Raw genomic sequence first — 19,831 nt, forward strand, 5'->3', positions numbered from 1 at the left:
TAAAATGAAGATACAATCTTCCTAATAATAAAATGATCTACATGGATTGTTTATTAGCTCACTTTGCATGTAGGGATTCCTCAGTGAATATTAAGTTCTATCATCATGACTTCTAAGGCTCCCCTGGTTGTCCCTATTGATGACCCATTGAGTCCCCATGAGCAGCTTCCAGCAGTTTACTCTCTCTGTGGTGTGGGAGACTTCACTTAGGTTCAACGTTAGTGAACTGCTGATGTTCAATTGCAAATCTCTGGTCCTAGTTTCAGTCCTGAATTCCATGCATGCTCTTCCCGTGTCTTGCACGCTCCTTATACACTTCATATTCATCACTCCTCAAGCTTTACTGTCTCACTTGTTCAGCACATTCTCCATTTCCTTTGATGGTAGCACCTGAGAATGGGTTACATGGCATTCTTTGATTAGATAAAATTTATACTTACATTTTAGTGAATTGGGGCTTGAGGACTTTAAGTAAAGAGGTTGCTCAAATACCCACAGTAGAACTAAAATATCAATCAGTCTTGGTTTCTCATACTCCAGAGCCATTTCCAAGTCACCATACTGCATATTGTTACTTATTTAATGGTACAAATAAAGGGGTAGAAGTATAACTCAATAGCAGAGTACTTGCCTATTGTGGACAACAGCCTGTATTCAGTTGCCAGGACTGAAAAACGTAAAGATGGAAAGTAGAAGGAGGAAGAGGAGAAGGTGGAAATTGTTGTTTTAATGTCTAAAAAGTATTTCCCATTAGTGCCCTCAATAAGACTGGAGAAATTTTACTTATTATTTGGGCCACTTAAAAGAGTTTTTCTTAAATAACAAGAACAAAAACTATGCCCCTCTGTATTTCTACCACAGTGTTATTAATTAAAAGCTAAACCATCTAATAGAAAACTTTTCAGAGTTTATACATTATAATATTGTCTTTCAATTAAACTCAAGAGTGCTTAATGAATGTGAAAATACTTGTAAGTAAATATCAAGAAAAAGCCGACCACACATTTTACAGTGTTTCTGAAAGTTGGATCTTTTTTTTTTTTTTTTTTTTTTTGGTTTTTCGAGACAGGGTTTCTCTGCAGCTTTTTTAGAGCCTGTCCTGGAACTAGCTCTTGTAGACCAGGCTGGCCTCGAACTCACAGAGATCCGCCTGCCTCTGCCTCCCGAGTGCTGGGATTAAAGGCGTGCGCCACCACCGCCCGGCTGAAAGTTGGATCTTATCTTGTGGATTAGACTTTAAGTCCAATCAGAAAGTGGTTGGTTACTAGCATAACAGTTGTGTGACTATTGCGCTAACAGGCATGCCAGTAAGACTGATGCTTGCTTTCCTCCTCTGGTGTTTTCATAACACCTCAGAACACAGTGAAAACTTTTCAGTAGTGATGAAGCATCCAGGTGAATCCAGTTGTATTTCTCCATGTTCTATTAAATGTATGGTATCTTTAGGAATAGGGTCTTACTATCAAGCTCTGAATGGTAAGAGGGAGTCAAGAGGATGGATAGAGACACAGGAAGTAGAAGTCAGGGACAGGGAGTTTGAGGGTCTTGTTCGAAACCATAGGATAAAACAGGCTTCAGGATGTCAGCTGAGAAGAAAGGACAGCTGGCTGTGCTCTATACGTGACTGAGCTTGTGGGCTTTCACCCCAGCATCTAGTGTCTGTCTCTTTATTGATGAAATTGGATGGTTAAGAGTTTGTTAAAAACAACACCTAACACTGTTTTGTTTTGTTTTAATTTGTTAACCTTTGGCATCTAGTTGAGACATTATAACTTTATTTTTAATTTTCTTCTCTTTAAAAATATAGTACTTTGTATTAATTTTGAGAAATTCATACATATATAATAAATTTTTATTACATTTACCTTCCACTCTTCCTCTTAACTCCTCCTAATCAAATTCCCAGTGTTGAATTTTAGAAGTAGTCTTTAATGCAGAAGTACTATTTTTGAAATGTGTGGGATCCCTACATTTGACATCTAGGTGAAATACATTGCTACTTCTTTCAGTATCTTTTACCTTTTCTTTTATGGGTCTCTCTTGTTTTCAGACATCGTCATTCCTTTTGGTGCCATTGTTTGGGTCTCAAGTGATTTTTCACGTTCTGGAGAGTACATTATTAAAATGAGCATCATAGTGGGGAGGCAATTGTTTGGTATAAAATGAGCAAAGAACAACTGGGAGGTCCCATTGGATTCTAAGAAGTAGCAGACAATGAATTCTCACGCAGGTTAACTTTAGGAAAATGTATCCTAAGATGATGAGGGCCTAAAAATAGATTCCCTTCAAACTTGGCACACAGGCTTCTTCATGACTACCATTTAATGCTGTTCATTTTGCTTTGAAGACAGTATCTCATAACTTCCGTGGGGCAATGGAAAAGGCAAGCCATTTTCAAAAGGGGATTCCTCTCCACTGCACACATGCTCTTGTACAGATCAATTACTTGAAGCCTCTAGAACTTCATCATATTTGTAGCCAGTGATAATCAATAAATGTTGTGAGAAAATCTTAGAGGAAATAACTGGCAGCGTGAAATAACAGAAGTCAGGTTTGCATTGTAATTCCACTCAGGACTACTTGTTTGTGACTGATCATTATCCATTTTGACTAGGAGTCCACAGTTTTAAAAGAGGAAGATAGTGAAACCTGCCTTATATATTATGATGAATTAATGATATTACCAGATCTGTAGGTAAAGGGTATATGTATATACTCTTCTTTCCTATAGTTTTGGTCCACACACACACACATGTGCACAAGCATGTACACACACTTTAGCTTTTAATGGTATAAAATTAATGTAATGATAAGCAAAAGTCTGTTAAAGGGAAATTGTTTTCTCATTGAATGTATATCCACCTCACAAATATTTTGAACCATGCTCTCTGTAAAACCATGTGCTTTATAATCATAGATTATAAATTAATTTAATAATGCATATGTCTTATAATGGATCATGTACCATATATTTCTTAAACTGATTGCACATAAAGGTATCTATTGAAAATAACAGAACATTTTTTATTTTTTCTGTGACTAAATAGGGATTTGGAGAATTATTGGAGAAAGTGCAGTTAAACAATGGTGACAGAAAACTTTCCAATGGTGATAGCAACCTCAGTTTTAATCATTTTTGTTTTCTGGGAAATCCTGTGTTGAAAAACATCAACTTTAAGGTAGAAAAAGGAGAGATGTTGGCTATTACTGGATCTACTGGAGCGGGAAAGGTACTTTCTCTTTCAATTTTTTGAGAAATTAATACATGAGTACTGTATTTACATAATTCCCATTTCCTTACCCTATTTCTAACACTTTTACTCACTTACATTCCAATTCATAACATCTGTTTTGGTTATTGTTATATATAATGTACTGGATCCATTCTGTGTTTCTTTTTTAATAGTTTTAAATAATTTATTTTTATTTTATGTGCATTGATGTTTTGTCTGTGTGAGGGTGTTGGATGCCCTAGAGGTAGAGTTACAAGAAGTTGTAAACTGCCTTGTGGGTGCTGGGAATTGAATCCAGGTCCTCTAAAAGAGCTAGTGTTCTTAACTGCCATCTCTCCAGCTCATATTTCATGTTTCTTATATGCACATGTATTTAGAGCTGATCATTTGGGATTAGATGACCTATCAAGGAGCTCAGTTTTGGAGAAAATTTACTCTGCCTCCCAACCACTTTTGTTCACTTGTAATTGTTCATCCAGGGCAGTAGTTCTCAACCTGTGGGTTGCAATGCCTCTGGGGTTTTCTAAAGGATCACAGCATTAGGAAGGTTGAGAACCACTGCTTTAAGGGATGGGACCTTGTGAGATTTCCTTCATCTATGTTGTCATGCCAACTAATGATGTCATCATGTAGGACTTGTTTAGGTAACAATATTTTGGATATTTCATAGGTGTAGTGTGTCATGTCTAAAAGATACTTTGTAGAAGCACACATTCCTGTTCTCTGGCTCTTATGATCTTTCGTCCCCTTCTTGACCACCATTTGCCTCCTGAGTGCAGGGATTACCACCTGGCCTTTTTGTTTATTTCTCAGGTTGTCATAAACATCAGGAAAGGCTAGCTGAATATGCTTTTTTCTTCCAACCTAATCTCCATTTAAAAGAGGAAGATAAAACTGGATCTGTGTTAGTTTACTATGACGAATAGGTACACTCCTATAGTTAGAGCATACAGGCAGCTCCTAGGCTGAGAGCATTCAGCAAATGTTCATCGTTGCCAGTCTCCATATCTGCAAACCTATCCCAGTAAACTTAAGGAGGGACTCATTCTTCTTTGAGATCCTCGATCAAGAATGTAGCACTTGTTACTCTCACTCTGTGGTGCCATTGTCTCTTTTGTTCGCTTTGGAATTTTTGTGCCTGAAAAAGCCCCTGGGTCACGAAGTACTGAAACATCTTTAATCAAATGAGTTAATAGACTCTTTAAACATTGGGAGACTTCAGATTAGAATAATTGGAGGCAATGGGTATCTAAGTCATTTGATCAAACAACTTAGCAATGATATTTATTTGTAGACATCACTCCTGATGATGATTTTGGGAGAACTGGAAGCTTCAGAGGGGAAAATTAAGCACAGTGGAAGAATTTCATTCTGTTCTCAATTTTCATGGATTATGCCGGGCACTATCAGAGAAAATATCATCTTTGGTGTTGCCTATGACGAGTACAGATATAAGAGCATCATCAAAGCTTGTCAACTGCAGGAGGTAAGCAAGTCCATGAAGAAATGCTGACTGTGTTAGCCTCTTGTCTCATTGTTGTTGTGATAAAATCCTTTGACAATGCAACTTGGTGAGGAGAGGGTTTGTTTCAGTTTGCACTATTCCAGGCGGATATGGCCCAGTATGGCGCAGGAATAGCAGGAACAGAAGGATGACTAGTCATGTTCTCTCCATATTCAGGATGCAGACAGAAAACAGGAAGTGGGGTCTAGGTTATAAATCCTCAAGGCCCACTCCCAATATCCCACTTCCTCCAGTAAACTCCACCTCTTAAAGATTACTTAACCTTTTCCAGAAGTACCACCAACTCGAGAGCAGGAGTCAAACACTTCAGTCCACTGGGGATATTTCACATGCCAACCACTACATTGTTTATGCACATTAAGTCTTAAGACTATCCAAATTGCATGTTTAATTCTCTGTTCATTTAATGTATTTAATTCATTTAATGTAATTTAATTTAATATATCAAAGATTCCTCTAAGAGTAAGCTATAGTAGGTGGGTCAGTAAATAAAACCCATGACTCATGCCTTAAGCTTGGAAATTTATAAATAGAAACAATTTGTTTTTTAAATTACATTGGGCTTTGTAAAAGTTAAAATTCCTTATGCACTCACTGGATGTGGCACCTCATGTCTGCAATTCCAATATTCAGCATGAAGATAATGAGGTTGAAGCCAGTCCTGGCTATATAATGAGGTGTAGGCCGGTCTGCATCACATGGTAGAATTATGCTAAAACAAACAATGCCAAACTCTTCATGAATTCAGCAGTGGTATTTTGTGTGCACTCTGAGATCACACTGAGAAGAGAGCTTGTCTCATAAAGTATTGGGTTAACCTTGAAGAAGATAGCCATGATTTTTTCAAAAGCCCATTTTCATAAGCTGGAGCACATTCTGCATTTGTTACCAGACTGTTTTTAGATGAGCCTTTGTGGGTGGGACTGGAGGGAGTGATAGGTCTTGTCTGGCTTATTTATGGGGTTGCAGGATGAGGTGGAGTGGTTGCTTCTTTCTAAATTTAGTTTTGGCTTTGAATATGTATTTTCCCATAGAAATGATTTTACAGATGGCATTTTAGTACCAAAAGTCAATCTACAAAATTGTATAAAGCCAAAATATAGCATATGTACATTGTTGGCAATCAACTAATCAACTTAGGCCCGTGATTCTCTCTACCTCAGGATAAGTGAGCACTGGTAGACCATGGGACTAGTTGGTTGAAGAAGATTGTGTATATTTTGAAAGGTTCATTGTAGAATGTCCTTTATTATTAATGGAGAATTATACGGACTGTCAATTTTATCTCAATTAAGCTGTTAAAAATAATGAAGGGAGAATAAGCAAAGCATATTGTTCTTTCCTCTGTTTGTATGGCCATATTAAAATTATCTTAGAGTGCATGATTCAGGGTATTTTAGTATATATTCACAGGGTTGTACAACGATGACCACTGTTTTAGCATCTGTAAAAGAAACTTGTACTTATCAAGAGTCCAATTCTATTTTTTATGTATGTGCCAGCTATAAGCAACCACCAGTATATCTCCATAAAATCTTTCGTGTTTTATATTTTACATAAAAGGAACCACTCACTATGTCTTTCATACCTAATGAAAGTGAATTTTTTCATGTATTGAGAATTTCATACAATGTATTTTATCTAATTCACCTTCAAATACATGCCCTTTAACTTCTCTCATAGCCTTGGTGCCCACTTTGCCCTACTAAATTTTTTTTAATCCTCCGAGTTCAATCAGTGCAGCCAGTGAATGGCCTTACGCCCATGCATATAGTGGCAGCATTAAAGAAATTCTAAAGTAGAACTAATGAGTCTTTATCAAGAAAACATCCACCAAGAAATACTTTCTGTGCTTTACACAGTATATCCACAGTGATAGAAACATCCATAATGAATTTAGTTGAGGAAACAAAGATTTTATCTGGGTCTGCTGAGGAAGAGCAGCCTCCAGATGGAGAGAAGGGTAATGTGATGGCATGATTCTCTGTAGAGTTCTAGAGATTTCAAGAAAAGCATGTGACCTAAAGGACTCTGTTAGGAACATTAGAACTTTGAAAAAAGCAGAGAGAAAGTCAGTCAGAATTTAAGAAGTAGAAAAATGGAGTTTGATTACTGAGAAGATTATATGAGATAGGTACCTCAGAGTGCGTTTGTCACAAAGCCCCTTCTGGAAGCATTAACTTATTTTTACTTCTTTTGAAGCATAGAATAATAAGATCATTACTGAGCAAAGCAGGAGGAATACTTTGAAAGCCATTTGCTATTACTTAATGACTGTAATGGAGATAAAGTGGGTAAGGAATTGAAGAATCATGACACCAAAGAATAATGAATATGAATTTTGATATTAATAAAACTGGTCATGAAAAAAGTTATAACAATGGCATTTTAAAGTTTTTGGCTTGCAAGGCATAGTAAACAAATCTTTGGTTATCTATGAAAGAAATCAAATTATAGCAGATCCTGAGGTTTGGAATGTGGACACATTGACTCTGCTGAGTATCAGTGAGAGCTGGAATTCATCCCGCTTTTTGTGTTTCTTTTACATTCGAAAAATTATCTGTGTGGTTTCTTATGTCAGATTGTCCTGGTTTGATTTATGATGCTACGATTTTGACCAAAATCAGCTTAGGGGAAGAAAGGAATTACGTGACTTATACTTCCTGGTCACAGTCTCTCTTTAAGAGAATTCAAGGTAAGGAAATCAAGGCAGGAACTTGAAGCAGAAATCAAGAAAGAATTCAGTTTTCTCATTTATTCTTTGTCTTGCTAACAGGCTTTTGCTAGCTAGCTTTCTTATACAACTTGGACTAACTGCCATGAAGTGGCATTGCCCACAGTGGGCTGGGTCCTCCTACATCAATTAGCAATCAAGACAATGTCCAGCAGACATCCACAGACCTGTTGATCTGGACAGTATCCCAATTGAGATTTCTTTTTCCCAGGTGACTCTATGTTGTATCAAATTGACAATAAAAACTGACTGTTTACTTTAGGAGTGGCATGGTGGTTACCAAATGAAGCTTAATTATTCTTCATATCAAAGGATTTATAAGATAAATTTTGGGGGAATGCTTAAGGATCCAATTTCTGTGTGACATTTCAGTTGTTGGGTTGGAATCAGTGTTGGGCTTTGAGCCTACTTGGAAGCTCATCTCTGAGAGAGGACTTCTTAAAGAACAAGTTAAAAAGATAGATAACATTATGTATAAAAGAAACTGAACAGAAAGTCAGGGTATGAAACCACTTGGTGCAGATGATTGTAAGCAGAGTAATAGAACCAGGGTATATCTAAAGAGAGTGAGTGAGCAGGAGTGAAGTGGGGAGCTGTTTCACAGAGACCAGTCTTGGGGAGTTTATCTTGGATAACTTTACAAGAATGCTGTAAGAACGTCAAAGTTTATCCCTGTCGTTCTGCGATGATGGCAAGGAGAATGAAGGTGGATACTATATGAAGTTTAGTACGGAATAAATAGCATATATTGTGAAATCATACAAAGCTGAGCCATACAGCTATTTAACTTGTCTATACTGAGTTTTTAATATCTGCAATATGAAGCTAATAATGCCTATTCTATAGCTTTTGTCGAATCCTCTAGTTCATAAGAGGTTCATCAAAAACAAAGCAGTCTGTGGAAACTATCCATCTGCCCACTTCCCTCCAATGCTAGAGATTGAGTTCAGGACCCTGCTTTAGCTCTGTCATTATATCCTGTTACACCCCAAGCCCTAAAGATTTCTTTTAACTGTTTTCATGTGTCCCATTTTGTTTCTGAGTGGTTATTTAGGTTATGTCTTTTTTTTAAAAAAATGATTATTTTTATTTTTTACTTACTTATTACACCATTTCCCCTTTCCTTTTTCCCCCTCCAAACAACTTTCATATACAACTTTCACCTTGCTCTCACTCAAATTCATGGCCTCTTTTTCTTTAATTGTTGTTGCATATATGTGTAACATAATAATATATATTCCTAAATATATACATCCTGCTCAGTCTATGTAGTATAGTGTTACTTGTAAGGATGTGTTCAGAGGTGACCATTTGTTATTGGATAGCCAATTGCTGTTCCCTTCGCTAGGAAGACTACCTTCAGCGTTCTTTAGATGCCTGTAGTTCATATTTTTAGTCTTGGTTTGCAGTTCCAGAACCTTTCCCCTTCTACATTAACATGTTCATTGATGTCCCAGCTGTTCTTGCTTGTCTGTTTAATTTGCAAATTACCCTTCTTTTTCTTAGTTAAAGAAAATGTTAAGTAAGACTGTTTTTTTTTTTTTTAATTTTAAAGAATCCCCAAGTCATTGTTCCTTTCTGTCCTGCTGCTTTTTGTAACTGAGTTGTGTGCAAAGGCACACAAACAAGATTTTTCTTAAATCACCTTTCTCTTTAAATTGGTAAATGCTGTCTTAGGGTGAACTAACCAGTGTGCACTGTTACACTGGTGTGACAGTCTCACCTATGCTTTGGTTATCTTAACTACAGAGTAAAATTCTTGACACAGCAACTCTAAAAAAATGTTATTTTACTTGACTTTACCTTGTGCGCTGATAGAGTAGTAAATTTTTACTCGATGACTGTTTTGGAAATGGTTTAAAGTAGCATGTTATCTATAAGAATTTTGCTCACAAAACATTCTGTGAGTAGCAGTGTCTCAGAATCTGAGCAGACAGTTACATGAAAGAACATTATTGCTGGGGACTTGACTGCTTGTTTGCTATGGTGGAAGTACCAGGGGTCTACCCTCTTTGCAGTGTATTAAGCTTCCATGTTTGTTTCTGTCATATAAATACTTCTTCATGTCCAGAAAAAAACTTCATATAGTATATAATCCCTAAGAAGATTTTACTTTGTAAGTGTGTAGGAGTGTTGGTCACAGGAACAGAGGATACCTACAGAGTCCTCCATGGTTAAGCAGCTGGCATCAACACAAGAATCCCTCAGCATAATCTCTGGGTGGTCCTTCTTAAGAAATCTAAACATTCATGACCCTGTTTTCATTTTGACTGATAAAGTTGTTCTGTTTCCTAATGTGCTGAAACTAGGCTTGCAACTGATATCAGGGTGGACTAGTCTCTTCCTCATGTTTGTGTTTTTGTTCAACTCTAAGATCTTCAAAGGTCCACATATGGCATTATATTGTCATAGGAATAGGCAGGCATGTATGAAAAAATTGAGTTTGGAAGGGCAAACCATGCACAACATATTTCACATAGTTTTCTGATTTCAGTTTGTTGTTGGAAATTATTCGCTGATGAGACAGCTAAAGCCTTTATCATGGGGAAGGGCACGGTGGTAGTTTTGTGTTAATAGAATAATTTGTAGCATGCAGTCGCAAATGAATAAGCTATGTTGGTATTTTTTACTTTTAACCTCTTTTAGGAAAATCTCCATGTCCTGCTTTATAAAAATAAGTATTTGAATCTAGATTATAATATAATGGCCTTAGAGATGACTTAAGAGTCACTTTTATGATATTGTTCCACATCCTTATGTCCATTGGTTTTTTTCTTTATTCTCCCTCATAGGCCTTTAGGGTTTTCCTTGTTACTTAAAGATTCAGTCCCAGCACTAGAAAGTGTGCTAGTTAAAAAAAAAATCAGTATAATTAAGCCCTAGTCAAATTACATGTTTTTATGAAATTATAGTCTTATTTCAGTATTGAAAGAAGGACAGCTTACACTATTCTCTTGTCTACCTTTCTGCATCACTTTTATCATTAGCTTCACTTAGCCCCACTGACAGAGGAGACTTCTAGACAGGCCAGTGTTTGGGTAATAAGTGATTGGCCTGTCTTTATTCAGTGACTCATTTTCTTATAAAAGTACCTGGGTTTGGAGAAGTAATTGACTTTTATAACACTGTATGGTGGGGACTCTGGGTGGGGACTGTGCAAAGGAGGTCAGGGGTTTAGGACATATAATAGGCTTCCACAAAATTATTGTGATACTCTTAAAACCACAAAATGATCCCGAGTAAGTAAGCATATGCCATGACAGCCATTACACAAGCATTACAGCAAAAATATTTACTATGTAAGGTGAAGAAGGCAAGCTCTGAATGTTTTTCTCTTCTCTTCCATAACTGCTTAGTAGTTTTCATATTTAACTTGCTAGAGGAAATGCTAAGAAGGAAATTGCCAAAATTTTACACACAAAAAATATATATCAAAAGAACATTGGAAGAAAAATTGGCAAGAAGTAATGAAAAAACTTGAGAGGGAACTAAGCAGAGAAACAAGACTGTTCTGAAAAATAAATTCCATCATAGAGATTCCACATGACTAACTGAATTTGAATTTGACCTCCGGGTCTCCAGGTGGTTCTGCCAAGACTAACCTATGAGAAAGTGAGGCTTAACCTTTGAATTGTCAATTTACCAAGGTAGGATAATTCATAGCTTTACAATTAGAAGTAGTGAAAAGATAAAGGTGCCATAGGATTTAGTATTTGCAGTAGCTCAGACATAATAGATATCTAAAGCAGATATTTGAAGCACATTGAACTATGTCTCTTTCGCCAGAATAAATCACATTGACTGTACCCTAAACTACCTATAATTTTCTGTTGATGGGTGTTTAGAGAACACTGGATCTTATTTACTGTAACATGAAGCCAGGAATACTTTATAAAACAACTGAACCAGAACTAAATGGGAATGTCGTACTGTTTTATGGACTGAACTGTTATTTCACTTCATTTGATCCCTGGAACTTAAAAAATAAATACTAGCTAATACTTAGGAAAGAGCATAAATGGCCGCACTGTGTTAAGCACTAACATGAACTGGCCTATTGAGTTGTCACTTCCAATTTATTCAGTGACAACTTTATCAAGAGTTTGCAGTCAGGGTAAAAATGTGCTGATTTTAAAGTGCAAACCAGGCCGTAGGCCCTAAAAGGTTAAAGTTTAGGGACTAACACCATAGCAGTAGAGGTAATTATCAGGTTAACAAGTCAGAGTTCTTACGTCTCTAAAACCAAAATAGCTCTGGGATTGCCACTCCTAGTGAGATTTGGTCAAGTCAACAGAACAGGGGTATATGAACATAATTATAATTGTCTGAGAAAAAACTACCCCATGAATAAATAGTGAAATTAGGATGTTTAAGCCTGTCCTTCACATTTAGAACAGAAAATTTAATAACAGTAAAATTTCCAAAGATAAAAATCACTTTACATGTAAAATCCTTATTACATATTTTCTGTTTTCAACCTTTTAAAGAAGAATCTAGATTCAGAATTTTCCATATTTAGGTGATGAATGATTTCATTATAAACCAACAAAAGTTTTTAAAATATAATTTTAGATCCAGGATGGTGCTCAGAAGTCCCTGGCTAAATTTCATATTGACAGCAAGATCCCAACATCTTACCAAACTTGTTACTCTATACATGCTTTCCCAGGGAAGGGGCCATTGTGTTTCCTACACTGAGTGCAAAGTCTTCTCAAGACGGGCAGAATATGCTACCATTGTCCAGTCTTTTAGAAGTAATTTCATAATTTTGGATAAGTATTTTTATTTATACTTTTAAGCTATTTAAGCTTGGTTCAGATTGATGAAATAAAAAGAAATTGATCTCAGCACCTTTTTGTTGAGTCCCTACTATAAACATAACACTGAACTAAGCACTCCAGATGTTGCCTGCAGGTATAACAAGGAACTTGTTTATAGTGACATTTTGGCTACAGAAATTTACAGCAGGAAGACATGTATTCATTCAATAAATATTTATGAGTATAAGCATTGAACTAATAATTATACAAAACTGGGAATTACATTGATGAGCAAGACAAAATTTTTTGTTCTCAAAGAGTTTTTTATTCTAGTAGAGAAGATGAGCAATTAAAGACTAGTGCAGGTTAATATACTCTATGTTATGTAGCATTTTTACATAAGTAAAGGACGTAACAATGTGGTTCTAAATGATCCTGGATGTTTCTTCCAAGAAAGTGACATCTACGGTGAAAGATGAAGAAGAAGAAAAAAGTTTCAGAACATACCAAGGCTGAGAACCAAAAGGAGATACTGTGCTAGAGACTAGAACCAGTTTTATGTCACCACACTACAAATTGAAATAAGCATGGACCCTTTGGCAACGTGAGGAGCTGTGTGTATGTAGTGTGGTTAGCATAGGGTCTGGAAAGGAAGGACCGTGTGATAAGAGGTGAACTGGGAAAGGATAGTTAGAATCTGAAGGTTCTTCTATGCTACATTCAGGAACTTGGACTCTATTTAAGGTTCTTGAGACTCACAGAAGGGTTTTAAATTAGAAGGTAATACCTTTACCTTTTACAAAGATGTTTTGAGCTACATTGTATAGTACCCATACTCTAAAGGAGCAGCAAAGCTGGTGGCAGGTAGGTAATTTTGAAGGTTGTTTCACTGATTCAGATGACAAATAGTGTTGACCTACTAGGTAGGAGAAAGAGAAAGCAAAATAGTTATTACAAAATTGAGTACAGTAGCTACTATTTGATATGGGGGATAAAGAAGTCAGATTAATCAAGACGTTGCCAAGTTTTTGCATTTCAATTTTACATTTTAAAATAGTTTTAAAAAAATTTAAAACTTTATTAAGGTATGATTGACACATATAATTTATATCTGCCATATACAGTGTGATCTGGAATATATCTATCAGTTAATAGCTGTCATTTGCATTTGTGTAGTGAGAACATTTAAGTTCTGCTCTCTAGGTCAGGAACTGTGGACCACACTTGAATCTCATTAATGGAAGACAGAGGCAGAAGGAGTCTCCAGGTTCAAGATCAGCCTTGTCTATGTAGTGAGTTCTAGACAAGCCAAGGCTACATAGTGATACTTGTCAAAAAAAACTTTAACATCTATTGATTGAACTATATTCAAGTATATGATGTAGTATTGAATGTAGCTACCATGTTGCACAGTACCTCCCTACTCTCCTCTCCTCTCTGTCAAGCTTCTGTCATGGGCATCCAGGTAGATGATAGGACTACTTGCTGAGGCAAGTTGATAAGATGAAAACATTGTGCTTCATATAAGTCTGGCAGTGATGTGAAACTTTGAGGGGGACCTTTCTGAGAAGGTTGTTTGTTAGAGATTGACATAAGGTAGTCCTAAGCCTATAGATTATAAATGAAGACACAGAAGTACTTGATGATCGCAACATATTAAATCTTAATAAAATATTTAACTGGTGATAAAATATTAGTATTTAAGAGGTAACAAAGTAAAAGAGGCTTCAATGTAAAGACTATACCAAATGTACTGACAGGTATTATATAAATGTAAGTGAATGTAGTGCTGGGGAAAGCAAAGGGCAGAGCATGTTTAATAGACAGCACTCAGTAATGCTATCTACTCTGGAAAGATCCAGTAAGATGAATAAGAACTCATTAATTTTCATAATTTTATTACAATATATGCAAATTAATAAAGGCAAAAAGTGGGCAAGGCTTATAAACAGAATATTTGTTTAAAATATCTAAAATAACTGAACATATAAATAGTATTCAAGCCAATTCATAGTTAAGAAAATGAGCATGACTGAGTGGCAGTAGGAGGCAGTCCAAGGAGAAGGCATAACCGAAGGCTCAGTACAAAAGAGCATAGAAGACTAACAGCATACGGAAAATCTACAGAATGTGTTGAGTCTAAGACCCATGAAGTAAAGGGTCTCCAATTCCTTTAACGAATTAAGAAAACAGAAATAAGATACTACATAAAAAAATATAAGGTCAGAGTAGTGGGAAGTTTAAAAAGTTCCTATTCATCCAAAAATGGTGGTGCTTTGTGGCATCATATTTTAGGAACTAAGGGCATACTTAGACAAGGGTCTCTGCTTTTAGATAGTTTAAATTCTACCCGAGTTAGATTTTAGTAGATAAAACAACTGTAGTCAGCTATTGAGTGACCAGAGGTTAGATAGGAACTTCACAGGTGGTGCATTTGAAACTCTTGTCAGGAGCTGAGCCACAAGAGGTTTAGTAATAGCAACTAGGAACCATTTTGGGGAAATTGAGAGCAGGAACAAATTCAAGGTAACACAGTATGTTCTAACAATGTGTTACATTTGTCCTAAGCATTAGAGGTGGGCGTAACTACAGGAGAAGATAAGGAATTAGTACCACTTAAATGTCCATAAGCCAGCTAGATAAGAATTATTCAGGTAGTTCGTGCATCTAGATTTCAGGATAATTTAAGATCAGATTTTGAAATGTGCTATCCAGATGTCTATGGCTAAATGAGTCCAAATATATGACAGCTGAAGGGATTGTTTGTTTGTTTGTTGGTTGGTTCCATTTTCTAAAAGCCAGTGAAATCCATTTTTCATACCATTCTCTATCTGTAGGGGAGTTCAGGAATCCTAGCACTTACTTTCAATCCCTAGAGATGCCCCCCCACCCAACCCACACACACCCATTAAATCACTGCACTTTTCAAATCTTCTCATAAGAATGCTTAAGCTGCCGGGCAGTGGTGGCGCACGCCTTTAATCCCAGCACTCGGGAGGCAGAGGCAGGCGGATCTCTGTGAGTTCGAGACCAGCCTGGTCTACAAGAGCTAGTTCCAGGACAGGCTCCAAAGCCACAGAGAAACCCTGTCTCGAAAAACCAAAAAAAAAAAAAATGCTTAAGCTATCCATTCCGAATATAAACACAGATTTGTACACCAAAGGAGTACACATATATTAGTAGCTATATTTATACTCACAGGCTCACACAATATGATAACTGATTATAAAACAAGAGTTTATGGTACATATGTGATATCTATGATATCTGTAGGTCCTTGCTCTCCATTGTGTGACTGTGTGCATATCGTGGCTAATGTGTGGAGGTCAGAGGACAATATTGAGTACCGAGCTTCATTTCTACTATGTTTGAGGTGGCGTTCTCTCTCTGTCTCTCTCTGTCTCTGTCTCTGTCTCTCTGTCTCTCTCTCTCTCTCTCATTGCTGCTTATGCCAGGTTAGCTGGCTTGTGAGCTTCTGAGCCTCAGGCGGTTCTCCTGTCTCTTCCTCTCATCTTCCAGTGCAGGCAGCCTTGGATTACAGACACTTGAGGTACCATGTCTAGTTTTCATGTGGGTTTTCGGGATCTAGGTTCTTTAGCCACAAGGTATCTTCCCACCCAGGCAGAAGCCTTTAGTGTTGATAAGTACTATAACATATATTTTTGTTTTTTTTCTTGGTTCTGATAAAAAATTATATACTGAGCTTTAATTTTCTGCTATAAACTTGGTTGGTATGCACTAGTAAAGGCAAACCTTTTTATCTTTAAAATTGATGAAAATTCTCACATCTTTGCTTTCTAGCAGGTCTTAGTTTTTGCCTATATTTTTAAATGTAGCTACATGTAATAAAGTTTGACTTAGATCAAAAACCTATCTTATCTAGTGGACATAACCCAATTTAAATTATGAACTCCTTAGTGTCTGCATTCTGTTATAAAGCATACCTTTGTTGGTCTGTATCATAGACAGCTGGATAGCTGGCTGGCATACACATTCACAATTACAGTTGCCTATGGGAAAAAATGTGTGCTAGATTTCTCTCTTTTTCCAGCACTTTCTTGGCTGTCTCACTTTCTCCCACCTAAACTTCTTTCTACCTTTTTTCTTCTGTCTTTCACTTATATCTCTCTTCCACTGTGCAGTTTCTGTATGCATAAAGCAAGGCAGAGATTAGTGATTTTTAAACATTAATAACAATGGGTATTAATCATCAAGTGATTCACAGTTAAAGATATGCTTTATTGAGCAGCATTAACCTGAAGTTAATGTTCCCTTAGTCCTAACTTCTCACCGTCTCCTTCCTACAAGCATCTGTATTGTCAAGGTTGTTCAAAAAGCGATAAGCCAGCCATAAAATCAGTTTATGATATTTTCCTATCTTCAAAGCTACAGGAAGCTCAAATGTACTCAGCAAATATTGCTAAATTACACAAGACTATTAAATGTAACGCTCCACCCTTTCTTCTATAAAATACCCTCTCTTCCCTCTCCTCATTCTTTCTCAGTAGACCAGCCTGTGTCATTATGGCTCTATTGTGTAATCAATTCAGAGCAAATGAACTTCATATTAGCAAGTTTCCCGAATAACTTCTGGTTTATTTGATATAGTTAAATGAAGCGGAGATGATAAATTTTAATTTTCTTAAAAGTCAAGTGGTAAATGTTAGTAAACGGAGTACACCACAATGAGCATGTTCTCCACTCCTTAATAATAAAATAAGTTAATCTTTATTGCACACTTATTATAACATTACTTTGACCCTCTACAGTGTGCTTATCTCAGCATTTTCAAGTGTTTTACAACCTCAAACATACACATTGTGTTGTGTGCGCAGACTGCTTTGAAGTTGACATTTGCCTTTCTGACTAGCCCATAATAAAGGAAGTCAACCGAAAGAACAAGTGTCAGATGAGGCTTTCAGCACTGTTTAAGCACCACTGTCATAGGCTGAAATGCAGATTCCTAGGTCCCTTCCAGATTCCTCTGAATCAGAGTTGCAGCAATTTTGACAAAATTTCTGGGTTTTTCTGATTATTGGCTTTGGAGTGTCACCTTAGTAGCAGGTCATGTAGACATTTGATGTTGTTCGTAGATAACCTACACTGAATGGGAGGGAGGAAGTGAAAGCGGGAAAGTGAGCTAATTCTATTTTAATTAAAATTTCACTTTAAAGACTTAAATATCATAACAAAAATAAAGTTAAAGAAAATTAATGTCAGTAGAGAATAGTTTGAAAGAAAAGTTTCTAATATTCTCCTTCAATAAGAATATCTATTGATCTAACAAGTTCATGTTTTAGAATAAATGGCTTTCTTTTACTAAACAAAATTCTACTCTACACTTGCTTAGCATGTGCAAGGCCCTCTATTTCATACACAGCACCAACTTTTTAAAAAATACTAAATAAAATATAGTTGCTGATTTTTAAATAAGGTCAATTATTATTTAATACCTTTATCTAGTACCCTTTATCTAGTGGATGATTTTCCCCTACTTTTGTGGATCAATCCAAAGAAAATCCAGAGAATTTTCTGTATCAGTAAAGAAAAGTAGAGTCTCTTCCTGAGAGCCAGGCTTACTCTAAAAGCTACATGTGCTCGTGGGGCATTTTAAGGAGTGCACAGTGGATAACCACACAGTCATGGCCATAATCAGCACCACTAATTGAACTAGGGAGGTTATTAATAACAGTGAAAATAGAAAGACAGTGTTTGAGTGAGATGGGATGGGGGACACTAACGGGAGATAGAGGGAGGTAGCTGTGAAGATATATGATCACAATACATTGTATAATTATGGAATTTTCAAAAAGAAAAATACTATTCAAAAAGAACCCTTCCTAACACGACTCTCCAAACATGAGCTGAACAAGGACAGCAAAGAACTATAGGCGACTGAGGAAAGCTGGGAGAGGGAGACCGAGTCTTCTCCAGGGAAAAGCAAACCAAGGAGCTGTCCAGTACAAAATAATTAACCCTGAAAACATACATACAAGTAACATGTGCCTGAACAGACTGTATTTAAGAATATATAGGCATATACATACACCTGTGTACATGCAATAGCAATTAGTGGAAAAGGAAGCTGTGAATTTTAAAAAGAGTGGGGAGGGCCTTATTGGGAGTGTTCGGAAGGAGGAAAGGGAATGGGTAAATGTTGTCATTTTATTATAATTTCAAAAGCAAATCAAAACAAAGCAAAAGCCCATCATGAGTAGTATAACAGATTTTTTTAAATTGTAACTTTCACAGATGGGAAAAATCTACTATGAAGTCTGACACCAACACCCTGAAGATAAATATCTTACCAGATTTGAGTGTCCTTAATAGTCAACAAAGATCAATGTTTAACAACGAATACAAAACAGAGTGCTTTGTGTGAAATCAAACAGAGTGTCAAGTACTCATAAATCTGCAAATGGATGAGGCATAAACTAAGTAATCAAACCAAGTGCTCACATTAATAGAAACAGATTGGCAGTGCTGGTGTATTAGGTTTTAATGAGCTTAATCTCAGTTTTCAGTGTACTCCTACTGTCTGCCTTCATTTCAGTCCCACCAGCTTCACGATGCTTATGGACTTGGAGATCTTTACTAAGTTAAAGGTATCCACATTTCTCTTCACAAGTGGTTTCAGTCCATAAAAGGAGGCTACAAACCTTGGCTTAACACATCAAATCCTTTATTTTCATACCATTGATAGTTAATTCATACAACTAATATGTGTTATAGAAGAGAATATTTATATGTCATATCTCTATTATGTGCATTGTTAGATGTATAGACAACATCTTAGTCGGACTTTTTACCATCATCACAACTCTGCTACAAAACTTGAAGCACCAGCAATTAGAATGATGGAATATGTACTTTTCCTATCTGCTTAAAATAAGTTGCACCCATATATGTATGTGCATGAGCACTATTTCATAGTTTAATTATTTAGCTTTAAAATCTACATAGTTATATAATTTCAACACAACTTTCTCTAACATATTAGGTTCCTGTTACTTTTTAAGACATAGCACTGTCTATGTATTTACTTGCTCATTTATTTAGAGAGGATACAATGTGGCAGTGCAACAGAGAGCACATACAGTCATCCCACACATGCGTATTTGTCTACCAGCTACATATCACAAAAGCCTAGCTATATTTGATGATATTAATGGTAGATTTTGCAAGGAGGAAGTGGGAGAAAATACCAGGGAACAATTGCTCATCTCACTATTTTAATCTAGTCTGAACTACAAACAAAGAGCAGCAAATAACCTCAAACAGAACTGCCTGGATGCAGCTCACAGGGGTCTACAGTCTCATAGTATTCTATAGTCACAGTGTTGTGAGGACTAAAACATTTTCTTAGTGTGTATTTTATCTCATAGTAAGTTACTCAGCAGAGAGTATGAGGATTAAAGACACTTTATTTTAGTGGAAATTTTATATCAGTTATTATATAGTCATCTTAAAAGCAGGAGGAGGTGCTGGGTTTGTCTTAGGAAAAGGGTGGGCGTGAAAGTGCACCCCCTCCTTGTTTTCTTTCTTTCTTAAGTAGTAGAGGAATTGAAGATATAATTGC

General features: G+C 36.4%; 1 protein-coding gene across 1 annotated transcript in view; it reads left to right on the top strand.

The window, feature by feature from the left end:
* Positions 1-19,831, top strand: part of Cftr (CF transmembrane conductance regulator) — a 147,096-nt gene that overhangs the window by 62,441 nt on the left and 64,824 nt on the right. The window contains exons 10-11 of the mRNA XM_038319519.2: positions 3,048-3,230; positions 4,528-4,719. Of these exons, the coding sequence (XP_038175447.1) occupies positions 3,048-3,230; positions 4,528-4,719 (375 nt within the window). The remainder of the gene's footprint in view (positions 1-3,047; positions 3,231-4,527; positions 4,720-19,831) is intronic.

Source organism: Arvicola amphibius, chromosome 2 (assembly GCF_903992535.2).
Source record: "Arvicola amphibius chromosome 2, mArvAmp1.2, whole genome shotgun sequence".
Classification (NCBI taxonomy): domain Eukaryota; kingdom Metazoa; phylum Chordata; class Mammalia; order Rodentia; family Cricetidae; genus Arvicola; species Arvicola amphibius.